The 21,118-nt window shown below is 52.8% G+C and overlaps 1 protein-coding gene across 4 annotated transcripts in view; it reads left to right on the top strand.

Moving 5' to 3' along the window:
- The first annotated feature begins 366 nt into the window (after positions 1 to 366).
- Positions 367 to 21,118, top strand: part of NTNG2 (netrin G2) — a 71,040-nt gene continuing 50,288 nt past the window's right edge. For 3 of the 4 annotated variants that reach the window (XM_037798366.1, XM_037798368.1, XM_037798367.1), the window contains exons 1-2: positions 367 to 927; positions 4,611 to 5,681. In XM_037798366.1, the coding sequence (XP_037654294.1) occupies positions 5,469 to 5,681 (213 nt within the window). In that variant the 5' untranslated portion in view covers positions 367 to 927; positions 4,611 to 5,468. The remainder of the gene's footprint in view (positions 928 to 4,610; positions 5,682 to 21,118) is intronic. The other variant, XM_037798365.1, reaches the window with a different exon arrangement.

Genomic DNA, 21,118 nt, shown 5'->3' with positions numbered 1-21,118 from the left:
CCCCAAACCCATGGGTGCCCGCACCCCGGCCAGGCCTCTGGGGGGAAAGGAAGCTGCAGCCCCGCGGCGTCCTCCCCACGGGCGACTGACCCGAGCCGGCTGAGAATGCGCTCTGCGCGCGGGGACCCGATGGCCCCCGGGCCAGGAGGAGATGTTTAGGCACCTACCCCCCAGAGCAGGCTCGCTCCCGCGGCCGCCTATTGGGGCCACCCTGGCCGCGGGCCTGCAGGGACGCCCCTGCTCGCCGCCCCGCTCCCCGGGCCGTGGCGCGTCCCCCGAGTCTCGCAGTATTTCCTTCCTGCACCTTTAAGAAGACCGCTGCTCCGTGGTGGGATGGTGTGTTAAAGCCACACAGAGGAAGTTACGCAGCCCGGATCAGACCGAGAGATAAAAGCCCCGATGGTGATCGTGAGTGATGGCAAGAGGATTTAGCTTCGGCATTAACTTGGAGCCGAGAGCGGGGGGCCAGTGAAGCGCCCCGCCATCTGGCCCGTGCCGCACCGGGGGGATGCCCCGGCGTCCCGAAGAGCAGCAGCGAAGCCCACCCAGGCCGGGGGCTTCCTGGCGCCCGAGCGCAGATCCTCTCCGTGCCGCCCAGGGGGGCCAAAAAGTTTGCACTTGTTAGCGGCGACCTCCCGCTCGGCCCCGGCGGGCGATGCAGGCGGCGCGGCCAGCCCCCTCCCCTGGCCCGCGTCTCCGGGACGGCTGCGGGCGGCCCCCCCTGCAGCCCGAGGACTCCCCCGTCCTAATCTGACGGCAGCGGCGGCGGCCACAGCAGCAGCGGGAGCAGCGCGGGGACGAAGCACCGGCTCACAGCCCTCTGCCCTCGCCCCAACCCAGCTCCAGCCAGAGGGGGTGGAGGAGCGCTAGAGGGTGGCGGTCCGCGGCCTCCCGGGTCTCCGCTCCGGGAATCTGCTCCGAGCCGGGGTAAGGCGGGCGGGAAGAGCCCAGGAGGCGAACGGGTGGAGGGGTTGGGGGGAAGATGCTGCAGCTTTGCCAGCCTGGTTTCATTTTTAAAGGGCTTCGGTGACCATGCAGGCTTTCCCGGGGCCCAGGAGCCACTTAAAGCAGACTAGCAAAGGATCGGATGCAAAAGTTATTTTATAGCGGCTGTCACTAGCAGAGGCTGGAGTCGCCGAGAGAGGGGTGTGTGTGTGTGTGTGCGCGTGTGTGTGCGCGTTTATAGCAATATCTTAAAGAAATAGCTTGTCTTTCTGGTTGGCTTTTTTTCCCACCTGGGTCTTTTTCCATCTTTTTGTGTGCGGTGTGTGTGTGTGGGGGGGGGGGGGTTGATGTTGCCGGAATGCATGTATCTGCTTGTGTAAAGAAAAAATTAAGCTTTCCTGGCGCCACTCCCCCAGTCCAATTTAATCGCCACAATCTAGAAATCACCCCATTCCCCTACACTTCCCATCCGTCACAGACTGGTAAATGTGTGAGTTGCACAGAGAAACTCTTAGCCAGCCACGGCTGGAAACTTCTTTCCGTGCTATGTAAGGGTGGGTAGAGGGAGGGTAGGGACGGGCTTGGGGATGATATGGAGACGAACCTTGAACTGGGTGGTGTGCAAATGGGGACAGAAGAGGCAGCGGGAAGGCGGGAAGGGGATTGGAGGCTCGTGGGGTCCGCGGGCTCGCAAGTAAGTTACCCGCCCGGTCGGCGGGGGTGGCGGCGGCAGGGTCGCTGCTGGCAGCCGCTCTTGGAGAAAGGATGCAACTAATTCCCGAGCGCTTTGCTTAGTGTCTTCTAATTAAGGCAGGCAGTGCCAAATGAGGGGGCACCCTTGGTGCCGACCGGGGCTTTATTAAAGGCATGATTATTAATTGCTCTTGTGGCTTGCACACAACTTTGAAAAGACAAAAAGCAACCGCGGGATTGCCCAGCAGTTCCAGGTGCAATGCATGCAGTTTGCAGTCGACTTAAAGCACGGACTCCACCTCGACCCCTCCGCTTGGGAGGCCGTGGGCTGACCCCGCCCTCTAGCCCGCCCGCACCCATCCTCGCGGCTTTAAGCCACCCCAACGAGGGCTCCTTCTCGCGCCCCGCCTCCCGCACACAACTTTCCCGGACTCCTCTCCACCCTAGTCGGTTTCCCGGCTGCAAGAGAGGGTGTGGGGGCGGGGAGAGGGGCTAGTGCGCGGAACAAGCGGCTGTTCCAGGGCTACGAGCAGCCAAGGCATCCGCAGCCGGGATGTCTGCAGTGAGTGGGGGGCACCCGGTCCGGGACTGGGACAGGGAGGTGATCTCCGCTGGAGCGAGATCCCCTTTCCCTCTTTCACTCTCCACCCCACCCTCCGAAGGCAGATTTCACTCTCCTGCCCCGCCCACGCTGGGAGGGGACGGGAACCTTGGAATGGGTTGGGTCCCCAAAAGCCCCCAGTCCCCTGCCCCAAAGTTCCCTGGGGGCCTCGCGCCCGCCGCGTCCGGTTTCCCTCGTGGAGAGGGCGCAGCAGACAACTCCGAGAGGAGCCTGCTCGCCAGCCCAGCCAGCTCTGAGAGGCGCTAATTCAATAAGACAGAGAAATCTGAGTTCAGAAATCCTGATAAAATCTAATTTTCAGGTTTTAATACTCTGGCTATCAGCCCCCCCCCCCCCCCGGTTGCTCAGGACTCTTAAAAGAAAATAAAGCGCATTGATTCTATTTGTTTCTTGGAGCTGCAGTTTCTTAATAATATCAGGTGAAGATTTATTTTCCAAGGAGAAAACAATCCACTGGGATACAACCTCTTACTCTGAAATTTCTCCCGCTGGCTTCCCACTCCGTCTTTCCGCCTCGTTAACGATTCCAGGGACTGTTGCGTTTCCTTCCCCCTCCCTCTTTTTTCTTTTTGGCAAAAACCGACCGTAATATTCGCGTGCTGAGCTCACAATTCCCTCTACGATGCCAGCAACGCCCAATTGATTGACTGTTTGTAAACACAATTTTTTCTCTCCCGGCAGATTTTGTTGTTGGCTTTTTCCCCCTCCATTTTCCAGGGAATGCATAGCATTCAAACCAACAGAACTGCAAAGCAATTACCAGGTTTGCAAAGAGCTCGGCCCCGGGCCTCCCGACCTCCCGGCCTCGGCTGCCTGCCCACACCCAGCCCTGGTTCCGCGTCTTCCAAGCCCGGAGCACCTGCTGGTCCAGCAGATGAAGGCAGCTCGCAGCTGGGCCCTCCCTGCGAGCCGCACCCGGCGCCCTGGTTGCCCCGGCGGTCAGGAGCTCCCTACCTGTTAGCGACCAGTCGGGAGTCCGCGGCTTGAAGAACTAATTAGGGACGTGCTGTTTTCTGGGCAGCACTGAGCTGGGGTAGAGGCATCCAAACCTTTACCGGCCGCGCTATTTTATTTTTACTACATTTTCTCACAGTGTAAAAATAGATACCGGGCATGTCCTTTCTAAGAGTTTTCTAACGAGGAGCGCGCTCAAGGCCGGGCAGGTTCTATAACAGGTTTCTCTTTAAACAGCCAAAGGTGAGACATAAAATGTGGTTCCCGCCGGCTCCTCATTCATCTCCATCAGGGGCCCTTATATATGAATCTCCGGCCTGGAGTCCCCCGAGCTGGCTGGGGGCTTCTCCCCAAACCCAGGCGCTCAGCCCCAGCACCAGTCCCACCCGGCAGTGTTTCCCTCTCAGTTTGTCATTTTGGGCAGGAGCTTGTTTGTGTCTGGATGGAGAATGGGGTTTCATGGAAAAGTAGTTAACTTTCAGGAACTTTCCATTTGCAATGACAGAAGAGGATGACAGCTGAGAGGCAGGCTGAGGTTCAGCACCAGTGCGGAGCCATTTGGGAATTTAAATGAAATAATCATAGGCATAATAACCAAAATAATTAATAACACAGGTGCATCTACTGTGACTCATTGCAATAACCTTTGACCTATTGGCCAATACTTTTGGCCAGAATCCCATACTGTTTGGATTTGAATTCTTCTGGTGACATATCAAGTGTCTGGGAACACATTAGTAGTGTTGTGTGCTTCACAATGTAACATCCCTATTACTTATACCTATCTGGGCTTTTAAATAATCACCAGTAGCTGAAAATAACAAAGCAATAATCATTATATACCTTGACAAAGATATCCTCTAAGGATGATTGGCCTTGATCAGAAAATCTAATATTGAAAACATTGTCACTCCTGTGAAAGTCTTCAGTATCCCAATTTTCTTACACTTAAAAAAAATTAAAATTTCCATCTCAAATTGTGCTCATGATCAGGGAATTATTTATCCATGTCTGGTTTCTTAATTTTCGGCCTATGTGTACCACCTATAGTTACCATCTCGGCTCTTCCTTTAACAGCTTTGACGTTTTGACTTGCCAGTCTTGGTATATTAAAGCAACTATTAAATCATGGTTCCTGGGGATGTTTTAGCAAGTCACTGACCCCCGAGAGGGGGGCATTTCTGCTGACCCAACACCCTCATAAATGATGGAAAAAACTCCACCACCTTTTTTTTTTTAATAATTTGCTCAATTTCCAAATGCACAGCTCCAATATTAATAAAAATAATCCAGGTTTCTAGAGAGAACTTGCTAATGCAGCCTCATTTTTTGCACATTTTTGCCAGAGAGCTTTTGTTCTTATACATCTTTATCCCCCCTTTTTAATTTGTTGCAGGTGTTGCTGCTAATGAGCTCTCTCTCCTCGCCTCTAACAATGAAAGACAAGCCAGACCCCAGGTATCCAGATGGATTGAGAGCTGAAGCCTCAGAAACTTCATAATAAGTTGCCGATGGCTACGAGCCAAGGTCAGCTGGCCCCCATTAGTGCCTCTCCCCACCAAAGTAGAGCCAAATAACCTTCTCCTCAGTTAACACCTCAGTAGCTTTTTTTTTTATTCTCAGTACAGTCACATACTTGTTGTCACTTTAAACCCGTATGAAAAGAAATCTCTTTTATTGTTCTGAGACTCCAATTCCAGTCCCAAAGAGGAACATGTTTTCAGGGAACATGTACCCCTCCTGATTTTATTTTATCTTTACAATGCAGGCCTGGAGGGTTGTTTTGCAGTTGTGTTGAACATATCACACACAATAAGGGCCCTTTAAAGACCTGGATTGATTGGAAGGACAGAAATTAAAAGCAATCTGATCCAGCCTCATGCCAGATCCCTGCGGATAGTCTCCCTATCCCATTTCCATCTGCTGTCACAATTTGAGAGTCTGCCTGATTTGATCAGGTTCACCTCTGGGAGAGGTGTAATGCCAAGGTTAAGAGGACATGAAGTTATGGGCAACTTTCTGATCTGCCCATCAGCAGTCTGAGAAACGCTGGCTCTGAAATCCCCGTATCAGCCTTTTGGAAAAAACAAGTTCCTCGCTGTTTGCAAACCTGCAGTGCTTGAGTCCCTGGGACGTCCTGGCCACCATTGCCTGGTAGATGTGGCATTTCCATGCTGAGGCTGCAAGTCCCACCTGACCCAGTTGCTGCCTCTCCAGGGCCTCTCTGGGCTGCACCCCTGCGGTCCACGCAGCCATGCTGCACCTGCTGGCACTTTTCCTGCACTGCCTCCCACTGGCCTCTGGGAACTATGACATCTGCAAATCCTGGGTCACCTCGGATGAGGGCCCCACCTGGGAGTTCTACGCCTGCCAACCCAAGGTGATGCGCCTGAAGGACTATGTCAAGGTGAAGGTGGAACCCTTGGGCATCACGTGTGGAGACCCCCCTGAGAGGTTCTGCTCCCATGTAAGTCAGCCCATTGCTCTTCTGTTTGGTCAGGCCAAGTGGAAGGGAGTCTGGGATGGACACTTGGGATGGATGAACGGAGCGGGAGGACCAAGATGCAAGACTGACTTTCCTGCATCTGGGATTGGGAACAGGTCTTTGTCCCATCTTGGAAATGCACCCATGTAAAATCCATCCCACAGAACTCTGAGATCATGGGACATTATCGTCTGAGTTGGGGGCATTCTTGCCAGTTGACCTTTAGATCGTTTCCTCTCAGGAAGAACGTAGTGATCAGAGATCCCTAGCCTTGCAGATAAGCTCCACCTCCCTTGGTAGGAAGTCAGCGTTCCAGGCCTGTAAGCGAGGTCCTATTTGCAATGTTATACTCTGACTTCCCTCTGGTGATCCCTTCAAAGACATAACCTCCTATTTCATCCAATACAATCCAACAAATGTAAATGTGAGACAGGGATGTGCCAAGCACTGAGCTGACACTTTGCAGGGGCAGGTTTGAAGGAAACTCAGAAGATATTTGAAAGGGAGGAAGATGGGGTCAGGTCAAGATGGATAGTGTGGCTGGTGCCCTTACAATTCCATCCCTATATGCAAACACCATAGTCACTGTTTAAGTCAGAAAAAAGGCAGATGTTCAAGTAAGTTCTGTCACTGGAGTCCCCAAGTTAGAGAAGGATGGGGATCTTCCAGCCACTGAGTACCCCCCCGTACTCAAGTAATATTAACGAAAGCAACAACTGCAATTTCAGGAGTGACTGCATATGAACTCCTTGGGGTCAGGGTGGGTGAGCTAAGGGCTTGATATGTTTCATTCCATTGAGTTCTTGCCTCAGCTTGGCCAGGATTGATCCTGTGTTGTATAAAAGTAGGAAATTTTCAGGTGTGGGCTCCATTCCCTCATCTGTAAAATGGGGACAATAAGAGTGCACACCCAGGGTTGTTGTGAGGATTATGTGAACTGATACATGTAAAGTGCTCTGAGTGGGATCTGGCACAGAGGAGGTGCTATAGATGTTAGCTGTTGTCATTCCTGCTTTATAGATGGGGGAAACCGAGGCAGCAGGTGTGAAGTGGTGAAGCTGTGATTCAAGCTTAGTGTGTCTAGCTCCAAAGTTGCAGAGTTAAACCGTCTCCCGAGAGGTGCTTTCCCACTGGGCCATGCTCCGGGGAGGCCCTGTCCCTGGCAGGGGGCCGGGCAGGACAGCCAGGCTGCGGGAGCTGGTGGGAGGGCTCTGTGGCATCCTCTATGTGGCTGCTGCCCCTGTGTGTCCTTGAGGAAGCCTCCGAGTCTCTGGGTTTATGGAGGGGCTGACCCAGCACCCTCATCCCGGGCTCCTGGAAGGATTCCTTAATCCCATGGGGCAGCTTCAGTCACATCACACAGCAGTCAGCTGAAGAAGGAGCGTTATCATTTGGACTTGTCAGCAGTGATAAGGCTGTCACTGTGGGTGGTGGCTGGGCCGGCAGGGAGCCAGCTGGGGGAGAGGGAGGGAGCACAGGACCGAGAGTCAGGGCAGGATTGTCCCTAGGGTTCCCTGTGCTGGGGACCACAGAGCCCCTCACCAGCCCAGAAATGGGCAAGGAACAGGGCCCCCTGAAGTTCAGGGGTGAGCCCAGGAGAGAGCCCAGCTGTCTGCCACCCACCCCGGCTCATGAGGGCTTCTCCACACCCTCTCCGGGGCAGAATCAACCTCTGCCTCTTGTACTGAGAGTCTGTATTTTTTCTCTTCAGTATTAACCATTGCCTTTTTTGGTATGCCAAGGTGAGCAGTAATATCATAAGTCACTGGACCAGTTTTGCATCAAAGGCTTGAGGGGTGGAGGTGACCATCAGATGCAAATCCGAGGCCTCTCCTGGCCAAAGCCCACTCAGGATGCCCTTGACCCTGGACCTCTGCCCCCCCTCCCACTTCCCCCATCAGACAGAGAACCCAGCACAGCTGCCAGGGCAGGTGGTCCCCTCTCTCGTGCTGGCTGAGCTGGAGCCTAGGTAGGTGTCCTCAGCCCTGTGGTCTGAGGGAGCTCCCTTCTCCTCCCCTGGGAGGACAGGTGGGGGAGGTCAGGGGTGGGAGAACAGCTTCTCCAAGATCCCCCGTATGGGTAGGTCCTCAGCATTTCACCACCTGTTTGATGGACTTAAATATTTCATTACAGACTGCCATCCGCCTCTGCCTTTGATTACAAATGTGAAGCCGATGAGGATGGGGATGCTGCCTCCGCAGATGGAGGGCAGCCTCTGGGGGTGGGGGGGCTGGCTTCTGTAGAGGGGAGAGGGTCACATCCAGGTACACGTGGATTCAAACCCCAATGCCACCATTTATTGCGGCTTCCCCTGAGCAGGTCCTGTGCACGTCTCATTTAATCATCTCTGCGATGGTCTGAAGTTGGTACTATTCTAATCCTATTTTAGGGATTAGAAAGGGCTGGCTAATTCCTGTCAAGGTCACTCAGTTTAGAAGCAGTGGTGCCAGGTCTGGGAACTTGTCTGTGGCCAAAGGCCTGTGCTTACCACCCCCCACCCCCAACCCCAGGCTGCACGGGCTCCCCTCTCTGAGCTTCTACCCCCTCTGAGCAATAGAGATAATCTGTAGAGTGTCACTGTGCTGGCAGAAGGATGCTGCCCGGCCACATGGGCCTGGGGCCCAGTGCTGATGCATAGTAGGTATTCAACGTGGACAGCTGTTACTTATTCTCGTTATCACTCTCTCAGTAATTTTCTTGGCTTTTCTTCTTTCCGGAGTTCTTTGCTTCTTTCCAGCCTTGAGGACATCATGCCCTGGGGTTCTAGTCTGGGCAGCAGACAGCTAGTGCATGCTCAGAGCTTCAACTCCTCCAGCCATAGCAGGTGGCCTTAACCGGCCACCAGGAGGCGCCCTGATGGCGGCTGGATGGTCCACTGGCCCCTTAGCCTAGCGGTCGCCCAGTGGGTCAGTCCCTGCTCCCCCAGACCCCTCTTGTCCCACAGCAGATGTGGGGCCCATCCCTAGAGCCAGCCAACTGGAGTGTGAGCCCCAGAGCATCTCGAGGGCACAAGAGGGACCAAGGGTTGGCTGTCCCTTTCAGGGTTCAGGGTGCAGACCCTCTCTTTCCCCAGGCTTCCAGTCCTTCGGCAAGGCCACCTGAGAACTGAATTGTAAATTCCATCCCGGTGAGGAAGGGGAGGGGGGAGAAAGACAAGATAAATGAATAAATAAAAACCTATTGGCTTTAAATGCACAATGAGAATCAATAGGGATGAGTTCTCAATTGAGGATACTCCGGCAAGGGCAAAATTTCAATGACAGTTGCAGGACGAGAAAGACCCAAGCTGGGCCTGGGGAGCAGCCCCCCAGTGCCCTGCAAGAGAGCTTGCCCGCCTGCTGCCTGCAGTGCCCATGAAAGGAAAGGAGGAAACACTTTCTTTGTGCCTCGGAGAAAAAGCTAACTGCTTGAGACCCCAGGGAGAGATGATGAGGAAGGACAGAGCGCGCTACAGAATCCGACCAGGCAGGATGGTGTTTAATGCAATCCTACAGCCTTGCTTCCCAAAGTGGGGTCCTCGGACCACAGCATCGGCACTGTCTTGTTGGAAATGCAAAATCCAAGGACCTGCCCCAGACTTGCTGAGCCAGATCTGCATTTTAACAAGAAGTCTAGGTGGTTTGGATGCACATTGGCCTGAAAAATACTTCGCTACATGGTTGTTCTGTGGTGGATGAAACCTACTGCTGTAGAAGGGGCAGGGAGGGCTGTAGTTCCCACGGGATATTCTCAGCTTAAGGGAAGAGTCGCTGCTGACAGAAGACAGGTGGAGGGCAGGAGGGGCTCAGGGGTCCCGGGAGTGAGGGATGGAGCTGCAGCTGAGCTCCCTGAATGTCACCCTCCCTCACCAAGGCTGGGGCTTCACTCTGAGCCAGTGGAAGTTTCCAGAGAGAGGCAGCCTGACGTCCTGGCAGGAGCCTCAGACTTGGAATCTGAAGACCTGAGTTCACATCCCAGCTTTGTCACTGGTGGGCTACGTGATATGGGGCAAGTCACTTATTTAAATTCTCTGTGCCTCAGTTTCCTTATCTGAAAAGGGAATGATTTGGCTGCCTTGCCCACTCCTCTTTCTGGGAGACGGAAACGCCTCTCAAAATAACTGAAAGTGCTTAGTTAAGAGTGTAAGTTCTTCTAGTGTGAGGCTTTAATATTATTGTTTTCAACTGTCTTTCATTTTCAAATGTTCTAGAAATGATTGAACATTAAGCTTCTCCTCTCAGGGAGACTCCAGGATACAGAAGTGCCTTCGTCTTGGGGTCAAGAGAAGGCCGTGAAGGTACATCGGTGAGCACACTTCTTACTCCATTAGAGCTCACCGTACCTTCTCTTGTGCCTCCTTTTACCCACCCACAGAACAAAGGGCCCAATCCCCTCCCCCAGGGAGTCTGCTGGGCTGATTAATGCAGATGACCGGTGGGTCCAGAGCTCCCCAAGCCCCTCGCCACCCCAACATTGAACGCTACATGCAGAATCAAGGTCACAGATGCCCTGCCTCTGGCCAGACCTCAGTGTTCACGAAACGTTTCCATCCAGCAACTGGACAGCGCTGACCAGCCCACTGGCTCAGGCCTCCTGCCCCCTCTGCATTCCCAGGCCCCAAACCTACAGAGAAGTGCACCTGGAACACCCCTTCCCAGGCTCCCTCCTTTTCCCATCACACCTGCCAGTCAACAGACAGTTCTGAGTCTGACCACATGCCAGACACCAGCCTGGAATCAGGCAGGTCCTTTGCCACGAGGAGTTTGGCAGCTGCCATGGGAAAGGGAGATAACTTGTGAAAATTTAAGGACAGAATAAGAGAGACACAACAGACATTAAAGACTGTATAGCACTAAAGACAAGTGGATGAAACAGAGAGCTCAGGTGAAGGCAGCTCAAGGAGGGTGGGGGCACGCCTCCCCCCAGCTAGTCCTCGGTGCCCACCATGCCAGTTCCCACCTCCTCGTCCTTGCCGAGGCTGTCTCCTCTACCCCGGGTGCCCTTCCCTTCCTTCCTTTCTCAACTTCCGTTCTTTACCTGGAGAACTCCGGCTCAGTTTTCAAGGGTCAGGTTGAACCTCACCTCCTCCAGGAGGCTTTCCCTGACTTGCTAACCCAGATGGGTTAGAAGACACTCCTCTGTTCACTTCCTTGTGGTCCAATGGTTAAGAACTCAGACCTATGGGAGGAGAGGTGAGGGTTGGGAGCCCATGCTGTGTGAGCTGCAGCATGTGTCTTGACCTCTCTGAGACCTGTTGCCTCAAATTAGGGCTGTTAATAGAACTCACATAAGGGAACGTAACGAGCATAGTGCCTGACACATAGTATAGGCTCAATTCATGCTAGCTATTAGTATCAAGCCTAGAACTCCTGGTGTTTTCTCCCCCCTGGGAGTGTGAGCTTCTCAAAAGGCAGAGGCTGTCTCATTCATCTTTGTGACCTAGCACATATCCCTTGTGGCTCAGTCATTGCACAGTAAGCGTTTACTGAATGAATGGATGGATGAATGACGTGACCCATGAAGGCTTCTTGGAGGGAGGGGATTAGGGCTGAATCTTGAAAGGAGAACTAGGATTTTGATCAGGACAGAGGAGACCCCAAAAGGCCATGCTTCTATCCATTGGAGTTCTTGTTCTGTGGGATTTGCAATCAGATGAGATGAGGAGGTTTGCACAGTTCTGTCCTTAGGTAGGAAGTGATTTTGGAGACTGAGCTTCACCCAGCCCTTAGTTAAAACTGCTCAATCTCTTGAAATGCCTGAGGCAGGGCCCAGCCTAGGGCAAGAATAGTTCCATGCAATAACATCTTGTTGCACGGTAAAGTCTCCCTGGCTGGGGAGAACTGGGCCAGCTCTGCCTGCCGAGATCTGGGGCCTGCTGGGGAGGCTTGGGCTGTGGGGCCTTGGCGCTGGGGCTGCTGGCAGCCCCCCATGTGTGTGAAGTCTTTGTCAGTTCTTCCTAGCTCCTGACTTTTCTGGAGGGAATGGGTCAGAGCATTTGGGACTCAGTGAAGAAGGGAAAGGACCTAGAGAGGACATCTTTCCAAAGAGGATCAGAGACTTACAGATTCGAGAACTCAGAGTAAACCTTTCTGGTTTACACAGCCCACTTTTTCCTGGGCTCCTTTTCCTCTTCTGTCTCTATACTCCCCAGACCTGACTTTTAATATAGTTTCATTTCTTCCATTATATTTTATTATATGTATTATAAGCTCCCTCAAATCCCATGTGTAATGAAGCATGGGGTTGAAGGACAGACAAGCAGGCAAGCTATATAATACTGCGGAAAACTTGGGATTCACTTTCAGGGCAGATGGGAGCTCAAACTTATTCTGTCACCACCTGGATGTGGGACTTTGGATGAGTGCTTTAGTGACTCTGAGACTCGGTTTTCTCTTCTGAAAATGGGGATATATTAGATACAACCTCAAAGGAAGGCTGTACAAATGAGATGAGACAAAGCATGTAAAGCCCTCAGCTGGAGGCCTGGCACAAAATTAGTGCTCAAAAAAAAGGAGATTTCGTTTTCATCCTAGAATTTAGCTCAAGGCATGAAAGGAATAAAAATAAAAAATAGAAGATGATGCCTTAGCCCAAGTGTCCAAGCTGAATAGGCAACATTTTCTACAGGAGTTTAGATGTGGGGGCCAGGAGGGTCTGGGGGGTGGTCTGTGACTGGGCCCCAAAGGATTGGAAGGATTCAGAGAAGCCTAGGAGCCACGGAGGAGAGGTGAGGGTGGCATGAGGGGGAACACGTGAGTGATGAGGAGGGTATAGCCACTCCACCTGCTCGCCTCATTGAAGACCCCATCAGCCTGTGGGGCAGGGATGTTATGATGCCATTTGACACATGGGAGACCGGGACTTGCCCAAAGCCCCAGTAAGTGGTGGAGCTGGGATTCAAACCATCCTCTGTCTGGCTCCTGACCTCTCTTTAGGATCAGGGGCATTAGGCCAAGGGCTCTCAGGGGGAAAGGGGAGAAGGAGCAGAATGATGGATACGGGTGAACAGTGGGCAGCCACAGGCCTGGGGGAGCTCACAGGGCATGAAGTGCTGGGTTGTGCAGCCAGGAACAGAGCTTGCCAAGCTCAACAAATTCGGTGCTGAGCTGTAGCCCCTTGCTATCACCTCCCCAGGCAGGAGGGCTGGGCTTCGAAGCTCTGTTCCTGCCACACTGCCCCTGACCGGCTTACCTGCCCCTGACCTGGTCAGGGCCCATATGGTCCACACAGACCCCTGGCTTCTTCCTGGAGGGTCCCAAGGTGATAAGGAGAATTGGAAACAGCAGATGATGCAGAAACCGGTTCTGTTTGGGTTTGGTTTGCAGGATCTGTTTCATTTTTCATCAGCAGCAGATTTGCTTAAATATATGAAAATGTGTTTCTCAGTCCCCAAGCACATAACAACTGCTGGTGGGGGGCAGTGTGTTAGAGCAGAATGAATGCTGGATGGGAGCCGGGAGTTCCAGGACCCTGTAAAGCCTCTTTGCTGCTGGGCCACCGAGACCAAGCCCCTTAGCCTCAGTTTCCCCAATTGTCAACAGTGTTTGACTTAGATTAACTGGTTCATCCTGTGTTCTGGGGTGATTCCCAGTGCATTCCAAGAATCTGGGAAATGCAGCCTGGGATTCAGCTTTGGCCACAAACAGACAAAATGGGGCAATGTGGGGTGGGGGGCAGCTTAAATGCAGACAGAGGGTTTCTGAATACTGTTCCCAGCACAGCCCTAGGCATTTTCTGTGCAATATTTCACCAGAGCCTCCCAAATGTCCTTCATGGTAGAAACTGCTATTATCCCTATTGTCCTCATTTTATAGATGAGAAAACTGAGCCCTGGTATTGCAAGGCAGAGTCAAGGCTTACACTCAGATCCCAGTCATTGAGTGACCTGCGGAGGGGTAATGCCCAAATTCATGCCCAGCCCCCCTCCCCTTGCCTCCCTTCCTTCCTTTTCCCCCTCCCTCTTATTATTTTCTAGTATACCTTTTGGGCTGGGTTGTTAACTTTGATTCTCAGAGGAGAGTAATTGAGGGAGGAGATGCTGTGACTTCTCCCTGGTCTCTGAATGTTTCTTCTCTGGCTTCCACATCACTTCATCCCCTCCTCCACCTGGCAGGTGCCAGATTCTGTGTCCAGGCCTTGCTATGTAGGTGGGGCTTGCACACAGTAGGCACTAAATAAATGCTGATGCTAATTAGCCCTCAACTCAAATACAGAGTGCATTTGGAAGGGGTACTGGAGATGATCTAAAAGCAGAGGAGCCCCAATATCTATAAGCAACGACAGTGGAACTAAGTGCTCAGGTGAAAGTGGAAGTCCTAGGGCTCCTGTAAACAGAATATGAAAACACTGATGGAGTCCAACTCCCCTGATTGCCTACGTGGGGAAACTGAGGCCAGAGGGGTGGAGTGACTTCCTTAGGCCACCAATGAGGTAGCAGCCAACCCAGGAGGCTCACCTGTAGGCCAGAGAGTGGCAAAGGGGGGACTGCGGGAGCCCTGGGGGCATGAAGCATCCATACTAGGTCTCCACCCACCCCAGATTTAACCTCACATGGTGGCATTTGGGCAGGGTGTAGGTTGTTGCCCGACAGCCGCTTGCTGCCAGTGGGCTGCTGAGCTGCACCCTCTGGACCAGTGTGGCTGGGAGGTTAATGCATTCGCTTTCTGGCCTGCTCAGGTGGGCTCTCACGTGGGACCCGGCACACCCATAAGCCATGGTCCTCCCTGGTGTGGCAGCAGCGGTGAAAAGTGGGCAGGAAGGGGTTGTTCTGTGACAGGCCTCAGCCCCCAACTTGGAGCTTCATGCGGTAAAAGCCAGGGAGATACTCTCTCGGAATCTGCACGCGCTAGTGCTTCTTGGAGGCACCCGATGGTGTGAGATTTGGCTGCCATTTCCCAAGGTCTCGCTGTGCACCCGACCCTGGGAGAAGCACTTTATGTGCAGATTTCTGCATCTTCTCAACAAAACTGAGACAGGTAGTATCACAGATGAGGAAGGGGAGGCTCAAGAGGTTTACATGGAAAGTGACAAGGCCAGGGTCTGTCTCCAGGGCCCTGACCACTGAGCTTTCCTGCCTTATTCTGTAACACAGAAGCCTGGAAGGGGGTGCAGTGTTGTCCTGACGGGGAGTTGGAGGGGACCTAGGGTCTCCCTGTGTGGTCACAGAGGGGTCACCTCCCCACTCAGGTCTCGTCTTTAAGGCTCCAAGAATCTGACATCTTTCTACCTTAGCACGGCTTGTCTTGGGTCCTTCAGGGACCATTTGCAACCTCCTCAGTCCCTTATTCCATCTCCCTCCTGCTGCTCAAGTCATTTGTCCACTTGACTCCAAAAGTCGGCCGGGGAAATAAAAGGAAATGAAACGTAACCAAGGCATTTCCCTTTGGTCATAGCAGAAGTCGGTTTTTGACCAAAAGGTGAAAGGGAGGCCACTGAGAGATGGGGCCTGCGGGCAACCCTCAGAGCTCCTGTCAGCCGCGCAGGGCCTCCCTCTGTCAACAGGCTGCAGAAAGTGAATGGTGCCCATTTGTGGGATAACGGGTTCTTGACATGTTCTGTCCCTCTGGGGAGTGGTGGGTAGGAGCAGGAGGAGAAGTCAGCCATCCAAAGGGCACTTTGTCTCTGTCCCCGTCTCCATCCCCAGTACCATCCAAAACTTTTGCCAAGCAGCTCTGGGTCCTGGGTCCTGATTCCCGGGGAGCAGGCTCCCCTCTGGGTGGGCTGCCAGGAGATGGGTGACCTCAAGCAAATCTCTTCCCTGTTCTGGGTCTAGATTCATCCTGTTCTGCAAGATGAGAGGATCTGGGTGTTCAACCTCAGAGTCCTACAGCGTTCTCAAGTTCTGCTTCTGGCCTTTTTTGATGTTCACACTAGAGAGGGAGTCGGGAGATAGTGGAGTGGGGAGGGAGAAACAGCACTGACCTCTCGGGCATGCAGGAATACTCACCTGGGAACAAAAAAAGGCGGGAGACCAATCCAAATTTCAGCAGCAAAATGCCAGAGCAGGGCCTCCTGACTTCTGGGAGTCACAGCCCTCTTTGAGAATCCATAGTCCTCTTCTTAGAACAATGCACATGCACACGTGTGTAAGCTGTGGGACACACACACACATACACGCACACGACTTGCAAACACTTGCAGGGACTTCCAGACGTCCCCAAGTCCATCTGTGGGCCCCTTTGCTCAGGCACTCTGCCTGGGGGAGTCCTGCCTGCTGGGAGCTCTTAAGCTCAGAAAAATCAGTTTGTCTTTATATTACTGACTGCTCCTGTTGTCTGAAGGTTTTCTGTATTCCACATCCTCTTTCTTCTCCTCTGAGTAGCAGCAGCTAACATTTACTGAGTACCTACTACATACCAAGCACTGTTCTTGGAACTTAACCTAAACTAGCTCAAGGAATCCTGACAGAAGACTTGTGGTAGATCCTATTATTATTCCCATCTGGAAGATGAGGTTCAGAGAGGCTAAGCAACTTGTCCAAGGTCACACAGCTTCTAAGCAGAGGAGCCTGGGTTACTTAGACCCAGTGCCTAAGCTCCTAACCAGACCACTTAGCTGATGTGAGGTGCTCTGAGTATCTCAGAAAGCGCCTGGGATTGAGGCGGTTGTTGTCTGTGTGTATGTGCATGTGTGCATGCAATGTGCTGGGCCAGCATACTGTCCCCGTCAGCCTCTCCTACCCAGCACACCCTGCCAGCCTGGAGGAAGGAGGGCAGGGGAGGAGTGACAGTAGCACTCACCCACCCCCTCTGCCCCTCGAGACATGATGGAGTCTGCTAATCCACTTATTTGATAATTCACTTATTTCATGTCTATTTGGCAGTGTGCATGCTCCCACGCACCAGCTCTGGGGAAGGAGATGGCTTTGCCTGGAGGAACCCGATCTGTTTTCTGGTGAAGGAGTGGGAAAATATATATATACACCCAACAATGGACAATAATGGATCTAAAAATAGAGGGTGGAGGGGAGCAGCGGGGAGGGGGTGACACCTGCCTTCCACTCAGCCCCCTGTCCAGCAAAGGGCTCCAGGCCTGGCTGCCTGGCACGAGGGTGGCCTCCCTCTCTCACTCGGGTCTCTTAAAGGGCTGACTCCCTCTCAGCCTGGGGGAGAAGGATGGGGAAAGGAGGGGTAGGATGCAGAGAAAGGAGTCAGGTGCCCCCCTTGCTACCGTAGCCCACCCAAATGGAGAATTATCCTGTCTCAGGGTCCCCAAGGCAGTGACCTCAGCCTCGGCTGCACATTGGAGCCTCTTGGGAGACATAACTGGTTCTAATGCCCCGGAACTACTACTCCCAAGGGTCTGATATGGTTGGTCTGGGGTGCAGAATGGGCTGTGGGATTTTTCAAAGCCCTTCAGCAGAGTCTAATGTGAGAGCCGCTGCCTTAGATAAGAGGTGTCTCCATGGGAAAGAGGCGTTCAGATTTTGTGATTCTTGCCTCTATTAGTCTAAACCTGGGGGCAGCCTCCTTGAAGACCCCAAACCCAGGTGGGCAGCATCCTGCTGTGACTCCAGAAGAAGCAGAGAAGACAGGAGCCGGGGAGCTGGACAGACTTCCCTCTGCCAGTGCCCTCTGTGCGTCTCTATGCCATTGTGTGAGTGAGCGGCTCTAACCCGGCTGCGCTTCAGAATCACCTGGAGAGCTTTTAACACTCCCTCTGCCCCGGCTACATCCCAGACCAGCTACATCAGAGTCTCTGGGGGTGGGGCCTGGGCATCAGTATTTACTAAAACTCCCCAGCCAAGTTTGAGCACCACTGATGTAAGTCTTTCAGAGGACTGTACCGGATGCATTCCAGCCTTAAGCGTCTTGGTTTTGTTTCCAATTCAAAGACCAGAGAGAGAGAGGATTCCATAGCCTTGGCTCTCAGAATCCTCTCTTGCATCTGAGCTGCAGCTACTCCTTGCACTGTTTGTGTCATCCTCTGTCTGGGTTCCTGGTTGCTGAGGAGTGCAGGCTGTGGGGGTGGTGAGGGGAGGGAGCTCCCTCCAAGCCACTCACCCTTTGTTCCTGGGTTCTTTAATTTCTTGACCTCTCCTCCTGGAACGAGGCTGGCTGGCCGGAGTCAGGGCTTTCTCTGGAGCTACTAAATGTCAAGGCCGCCTGTCTGGCTCCTGGCCTCCCCTTTGGCCTTATCTCCTGCTCTTCCTACCAAGCTGCTGGCCCAGACAAATGCATTAACCCATCCCTCCCCATAACATTCTGCAGGTCTGCCCGGGCCCTTTGCTCAGTCTGTCTATCCAGGGCACCCTCCTCCCAGCCTGGTCAAATCTCCCTCCAGCTCTCCATATCTGTCTACCCATCCTCCTGGGCCCTGCTGAAATCCCACCTCCCTGGGGAAGTTTTCCTGACCACTCAGCAGTGTCCCCTCCACTGCTCACTGTTTGTAAGCCGTGGGTGACTTCTCTGGTGGTCACAGCAGAGTATTCACCACTCCCTCTGAGGAGTCCAGGCACCTGGGCTCCTGACTGACCTGGAGGAGGAGGCTGAGCTTCTGGGGCCTCGGTTCCCTCAGCATAAAGCAGGGAGGATGGTAGTAACTGCACCTCACCACAGCACTGGTGCCTTGCCTTGGATCCATCATAAAAGGCTTCCAAACCTAAGCAGGCTTCTGAATCTGAGTTTTTGTTGTTTGGGTGGGTGGGTGGCTTTCTATAGGACCTCCTCCCAGGTCTTCCAAGGGTAGCCAGGTCTGGGAACTGCTTCTCCAGGGCTACTTTGCCCACAAAGGATATTCAGAAATAGTTGAGGAACCCATGAATGAATGAATGAATGAAAACTTACCAGCCCAGCCTCACCGATCCACCCCCACCAAAGGCTCCATCCACACCGTGATGCACCTGCCCAGAGGTGCCCAGGTGTGGGGCAGGCCCAGTGACTCCTTACTCTTCCCTCTGCCCCAGCCACCTCTTAACTGAGAGAACAGCAAGAAGAAACCCTCAAGAGTCTCTCTGAGTGGAGATCCCCGGAGGAGGGGGAGGCACTCGGCAAGCCCTCACCCAGCCCCTCGCACGTGCCAGGCGTGCTACACCCAGCATGCACATGGCAGGCCCCGGATGACTCATCAAGGAAAACTGTGATCAAGTGCTGCTCTGGGGTGGGGGCAGTGGTCAGGGATGTTCGAGCAGAGACTTGCCAGGGGGTGGAGAGGCGAACCTCCAGCGAGAAAGCTAAAGCTTGGATTTGGGTGCAGGGTGGTTGTCAGAAAGGAAGGCGCCAGAGACCAGAGAGTGCAGAACAAGGCAGCAGAGGCTGGGATGGGGTGGGAGAGGTGGGCAGAGCCAGGACCAGGACCCTGGACTTCATCCGAGGGACGAGGGACACAGGGTTCCGCAGGGGAGTCATTGATGTTTTGTCAAGAACAGCTGGAGGCAGGTGGCTGGGGGTGGGCAGAGCAGGGGGTGGGCAGAAGGGAAAGATGTGGGGAGGGGGCTGCTGGGGATTGATTTCAACCTCACCCCCTCTCAGCTGTTCCCTTCAGTCTTCCCCACCGGCCTTTGGCCTCTGACAGGAAGCACCCAGGGCCCTGCTGTTCTGCTCTTAGGCAAGAAAGCCAGAAGCTACTCCAATTACCTAGGTCTCCCAGGGAGGAGGAGAGCGGGCTCTGAAAAGGCCCCAGGGACCTCAGGGAAGGGCAGAGCAGCTGCCCTGAGTGTGACAGCCAGCCCCCTGGGAGGGGCCACTTGCAGCCCTGTCCCTCCTTTACCCCCCTCCCCCACCAGCATTTAAATCCTCCACACCACGTTTTTTTCCTCCATGATAAAATATTCATGTCAGCAGAGCAAGCCCTCTTTGCGAAGGCTGCATGTGTTTAGCTTATGCTTTGCACAAGCTTTTAAAGAGCAGGACTCTTTTCCTACTCTCTAAGCATTTTCTAAGTCCTGAATCAATAATGCACTTTACTGAGCTTCTCTGGATGCAGCTTTTCTCTTCCTCTCTGTACCCTGCCCCCCACCCCTGCCCCCTTTTTGCTCACTCTCTCATCCTTCCTTCCTTCCTTCCTTCCTTTGTTCCTTCCTCCCTCCCTCCTTCCCTTCCTTCCCTTTTATTTTCTTTTTTAAAAATTATTAAATAAAAGTGTCAAGCTGTTTGGATAGCAGGCCCAGCCTGGAGTGGCAATGGGGGTGGGCAGGAAGAGCCGAGAGAAGCTGGGGCAGCTGCCAGGCGGGCGAGCTCGCTGGGTGAACAGGTTGAGCATGTGTGCCTGCGGGCAGGGGGAGGGGAGACAGTGGCTCAGAAGTCCCGCAGCCCCTGGAGGGGCGGCGTTTGAGGATCACTGAGCTCCTGGGGTGGGGGAGGAGGAGGGCTTAGGCTAACCTCAATCTCCCAGTTTTTTCTGATCGATTAGAAAATGTTTACAGCATAAGCAAAGAGAAAACAGCACCAAACTTAAAAGAAAGGGTCCTGGAACAAAGAAATTCTGTAAGTGCAAGCCAAAATATATTGCCAAACTTTCTAGGGAGCAAACAGGACAGTGTGGCCATCTTACTTGTATAGTACTGAGTCCCCCGTCACTAGGGATATGCAAATGGAAGGGAAGACATCCCCGGTCTGAGACAGATGCCCACATGTGTCTGGTCAGTTATGTGGGTACCAGGCAGGGGACCGGGGTACAGCACTCGGCTGTGGGAGGCCACAGGGATTGCACAGGCACTGCTCAGCTGGGATAGAATTTCCCACCCCAAACATTCTGGAAATCTGGCTGTGGGAAGAATCCACAGAAGCCCAGGGCAAAGCAGAATCTATCCTTTCTTATTTTTTAAGAATAATTTTTTTTAAAGTTGCTAGAGAGATTAACCTTTGTCTAGCCACATGCTCCTCCCCCACCACTACCCTCTACCTAGCTGTTCAGCTGACAGAGGAAATCAGCTGTTGTGGGTCTGCCATTGGCTGTGCTTGTGGCAAGCAGCAGATTTCCATGCAGGGTATTTTGTCCTTGCCCCTGTGACCTTGGCTTCCTAAATAACCCTTTTTTTTTTTTAAGTTATAAATATTTATTGGAGTTTCAGCATAAATTATGATGTCATTAGTATATTAATGATGATAATAATGATGATAAAAATAACAATGGTAACAAAGTAATAGCTAAAACTTATACAGTATTTACTCCATCCCAGGAACTTTTTTTTTTTAATTCAGTTTTATTGAAATGTATTCACATTACTGTACAGTCATCCATGGTGTACAATCAACTGTTCACAGTACCATCTTATAGCTGTGCATTCATCACCCCAATCTATTTTTGAACATTTTCCTTACACCAGAAAGAATCAGAATAAAAATAAAAAATAAAAATAAAAAAAGAACACCCAAATCATCCCCCCATCCCACCCTATTTTTCATTTAGGTTTTGTCCCCACTTTTCTACTCATCCATCCATACACTGGATAAAGGGAGTGCGATCCACAAGGTTTTCACAATCACACTGTCACCCCTTGT

This window comes from Choloepus didactylus, chromosome 10 (assembly GCF_015220235.1).
Source record: "Choloepus didactylus isolate mChoDid1 chromosome 10, mChoDid1.pri, whole genome shotgun sequence".
NCBI lineage: Eukaryota > Metazoa > Chordata > Mammalia > Pilosa > Megalonychidae > Choloepus > Choloepus didactylus.
Note: the sequence above shows the minus strand (reverse complement) of the source record. Positions and strands in the feature narration are given on the sequence as shown.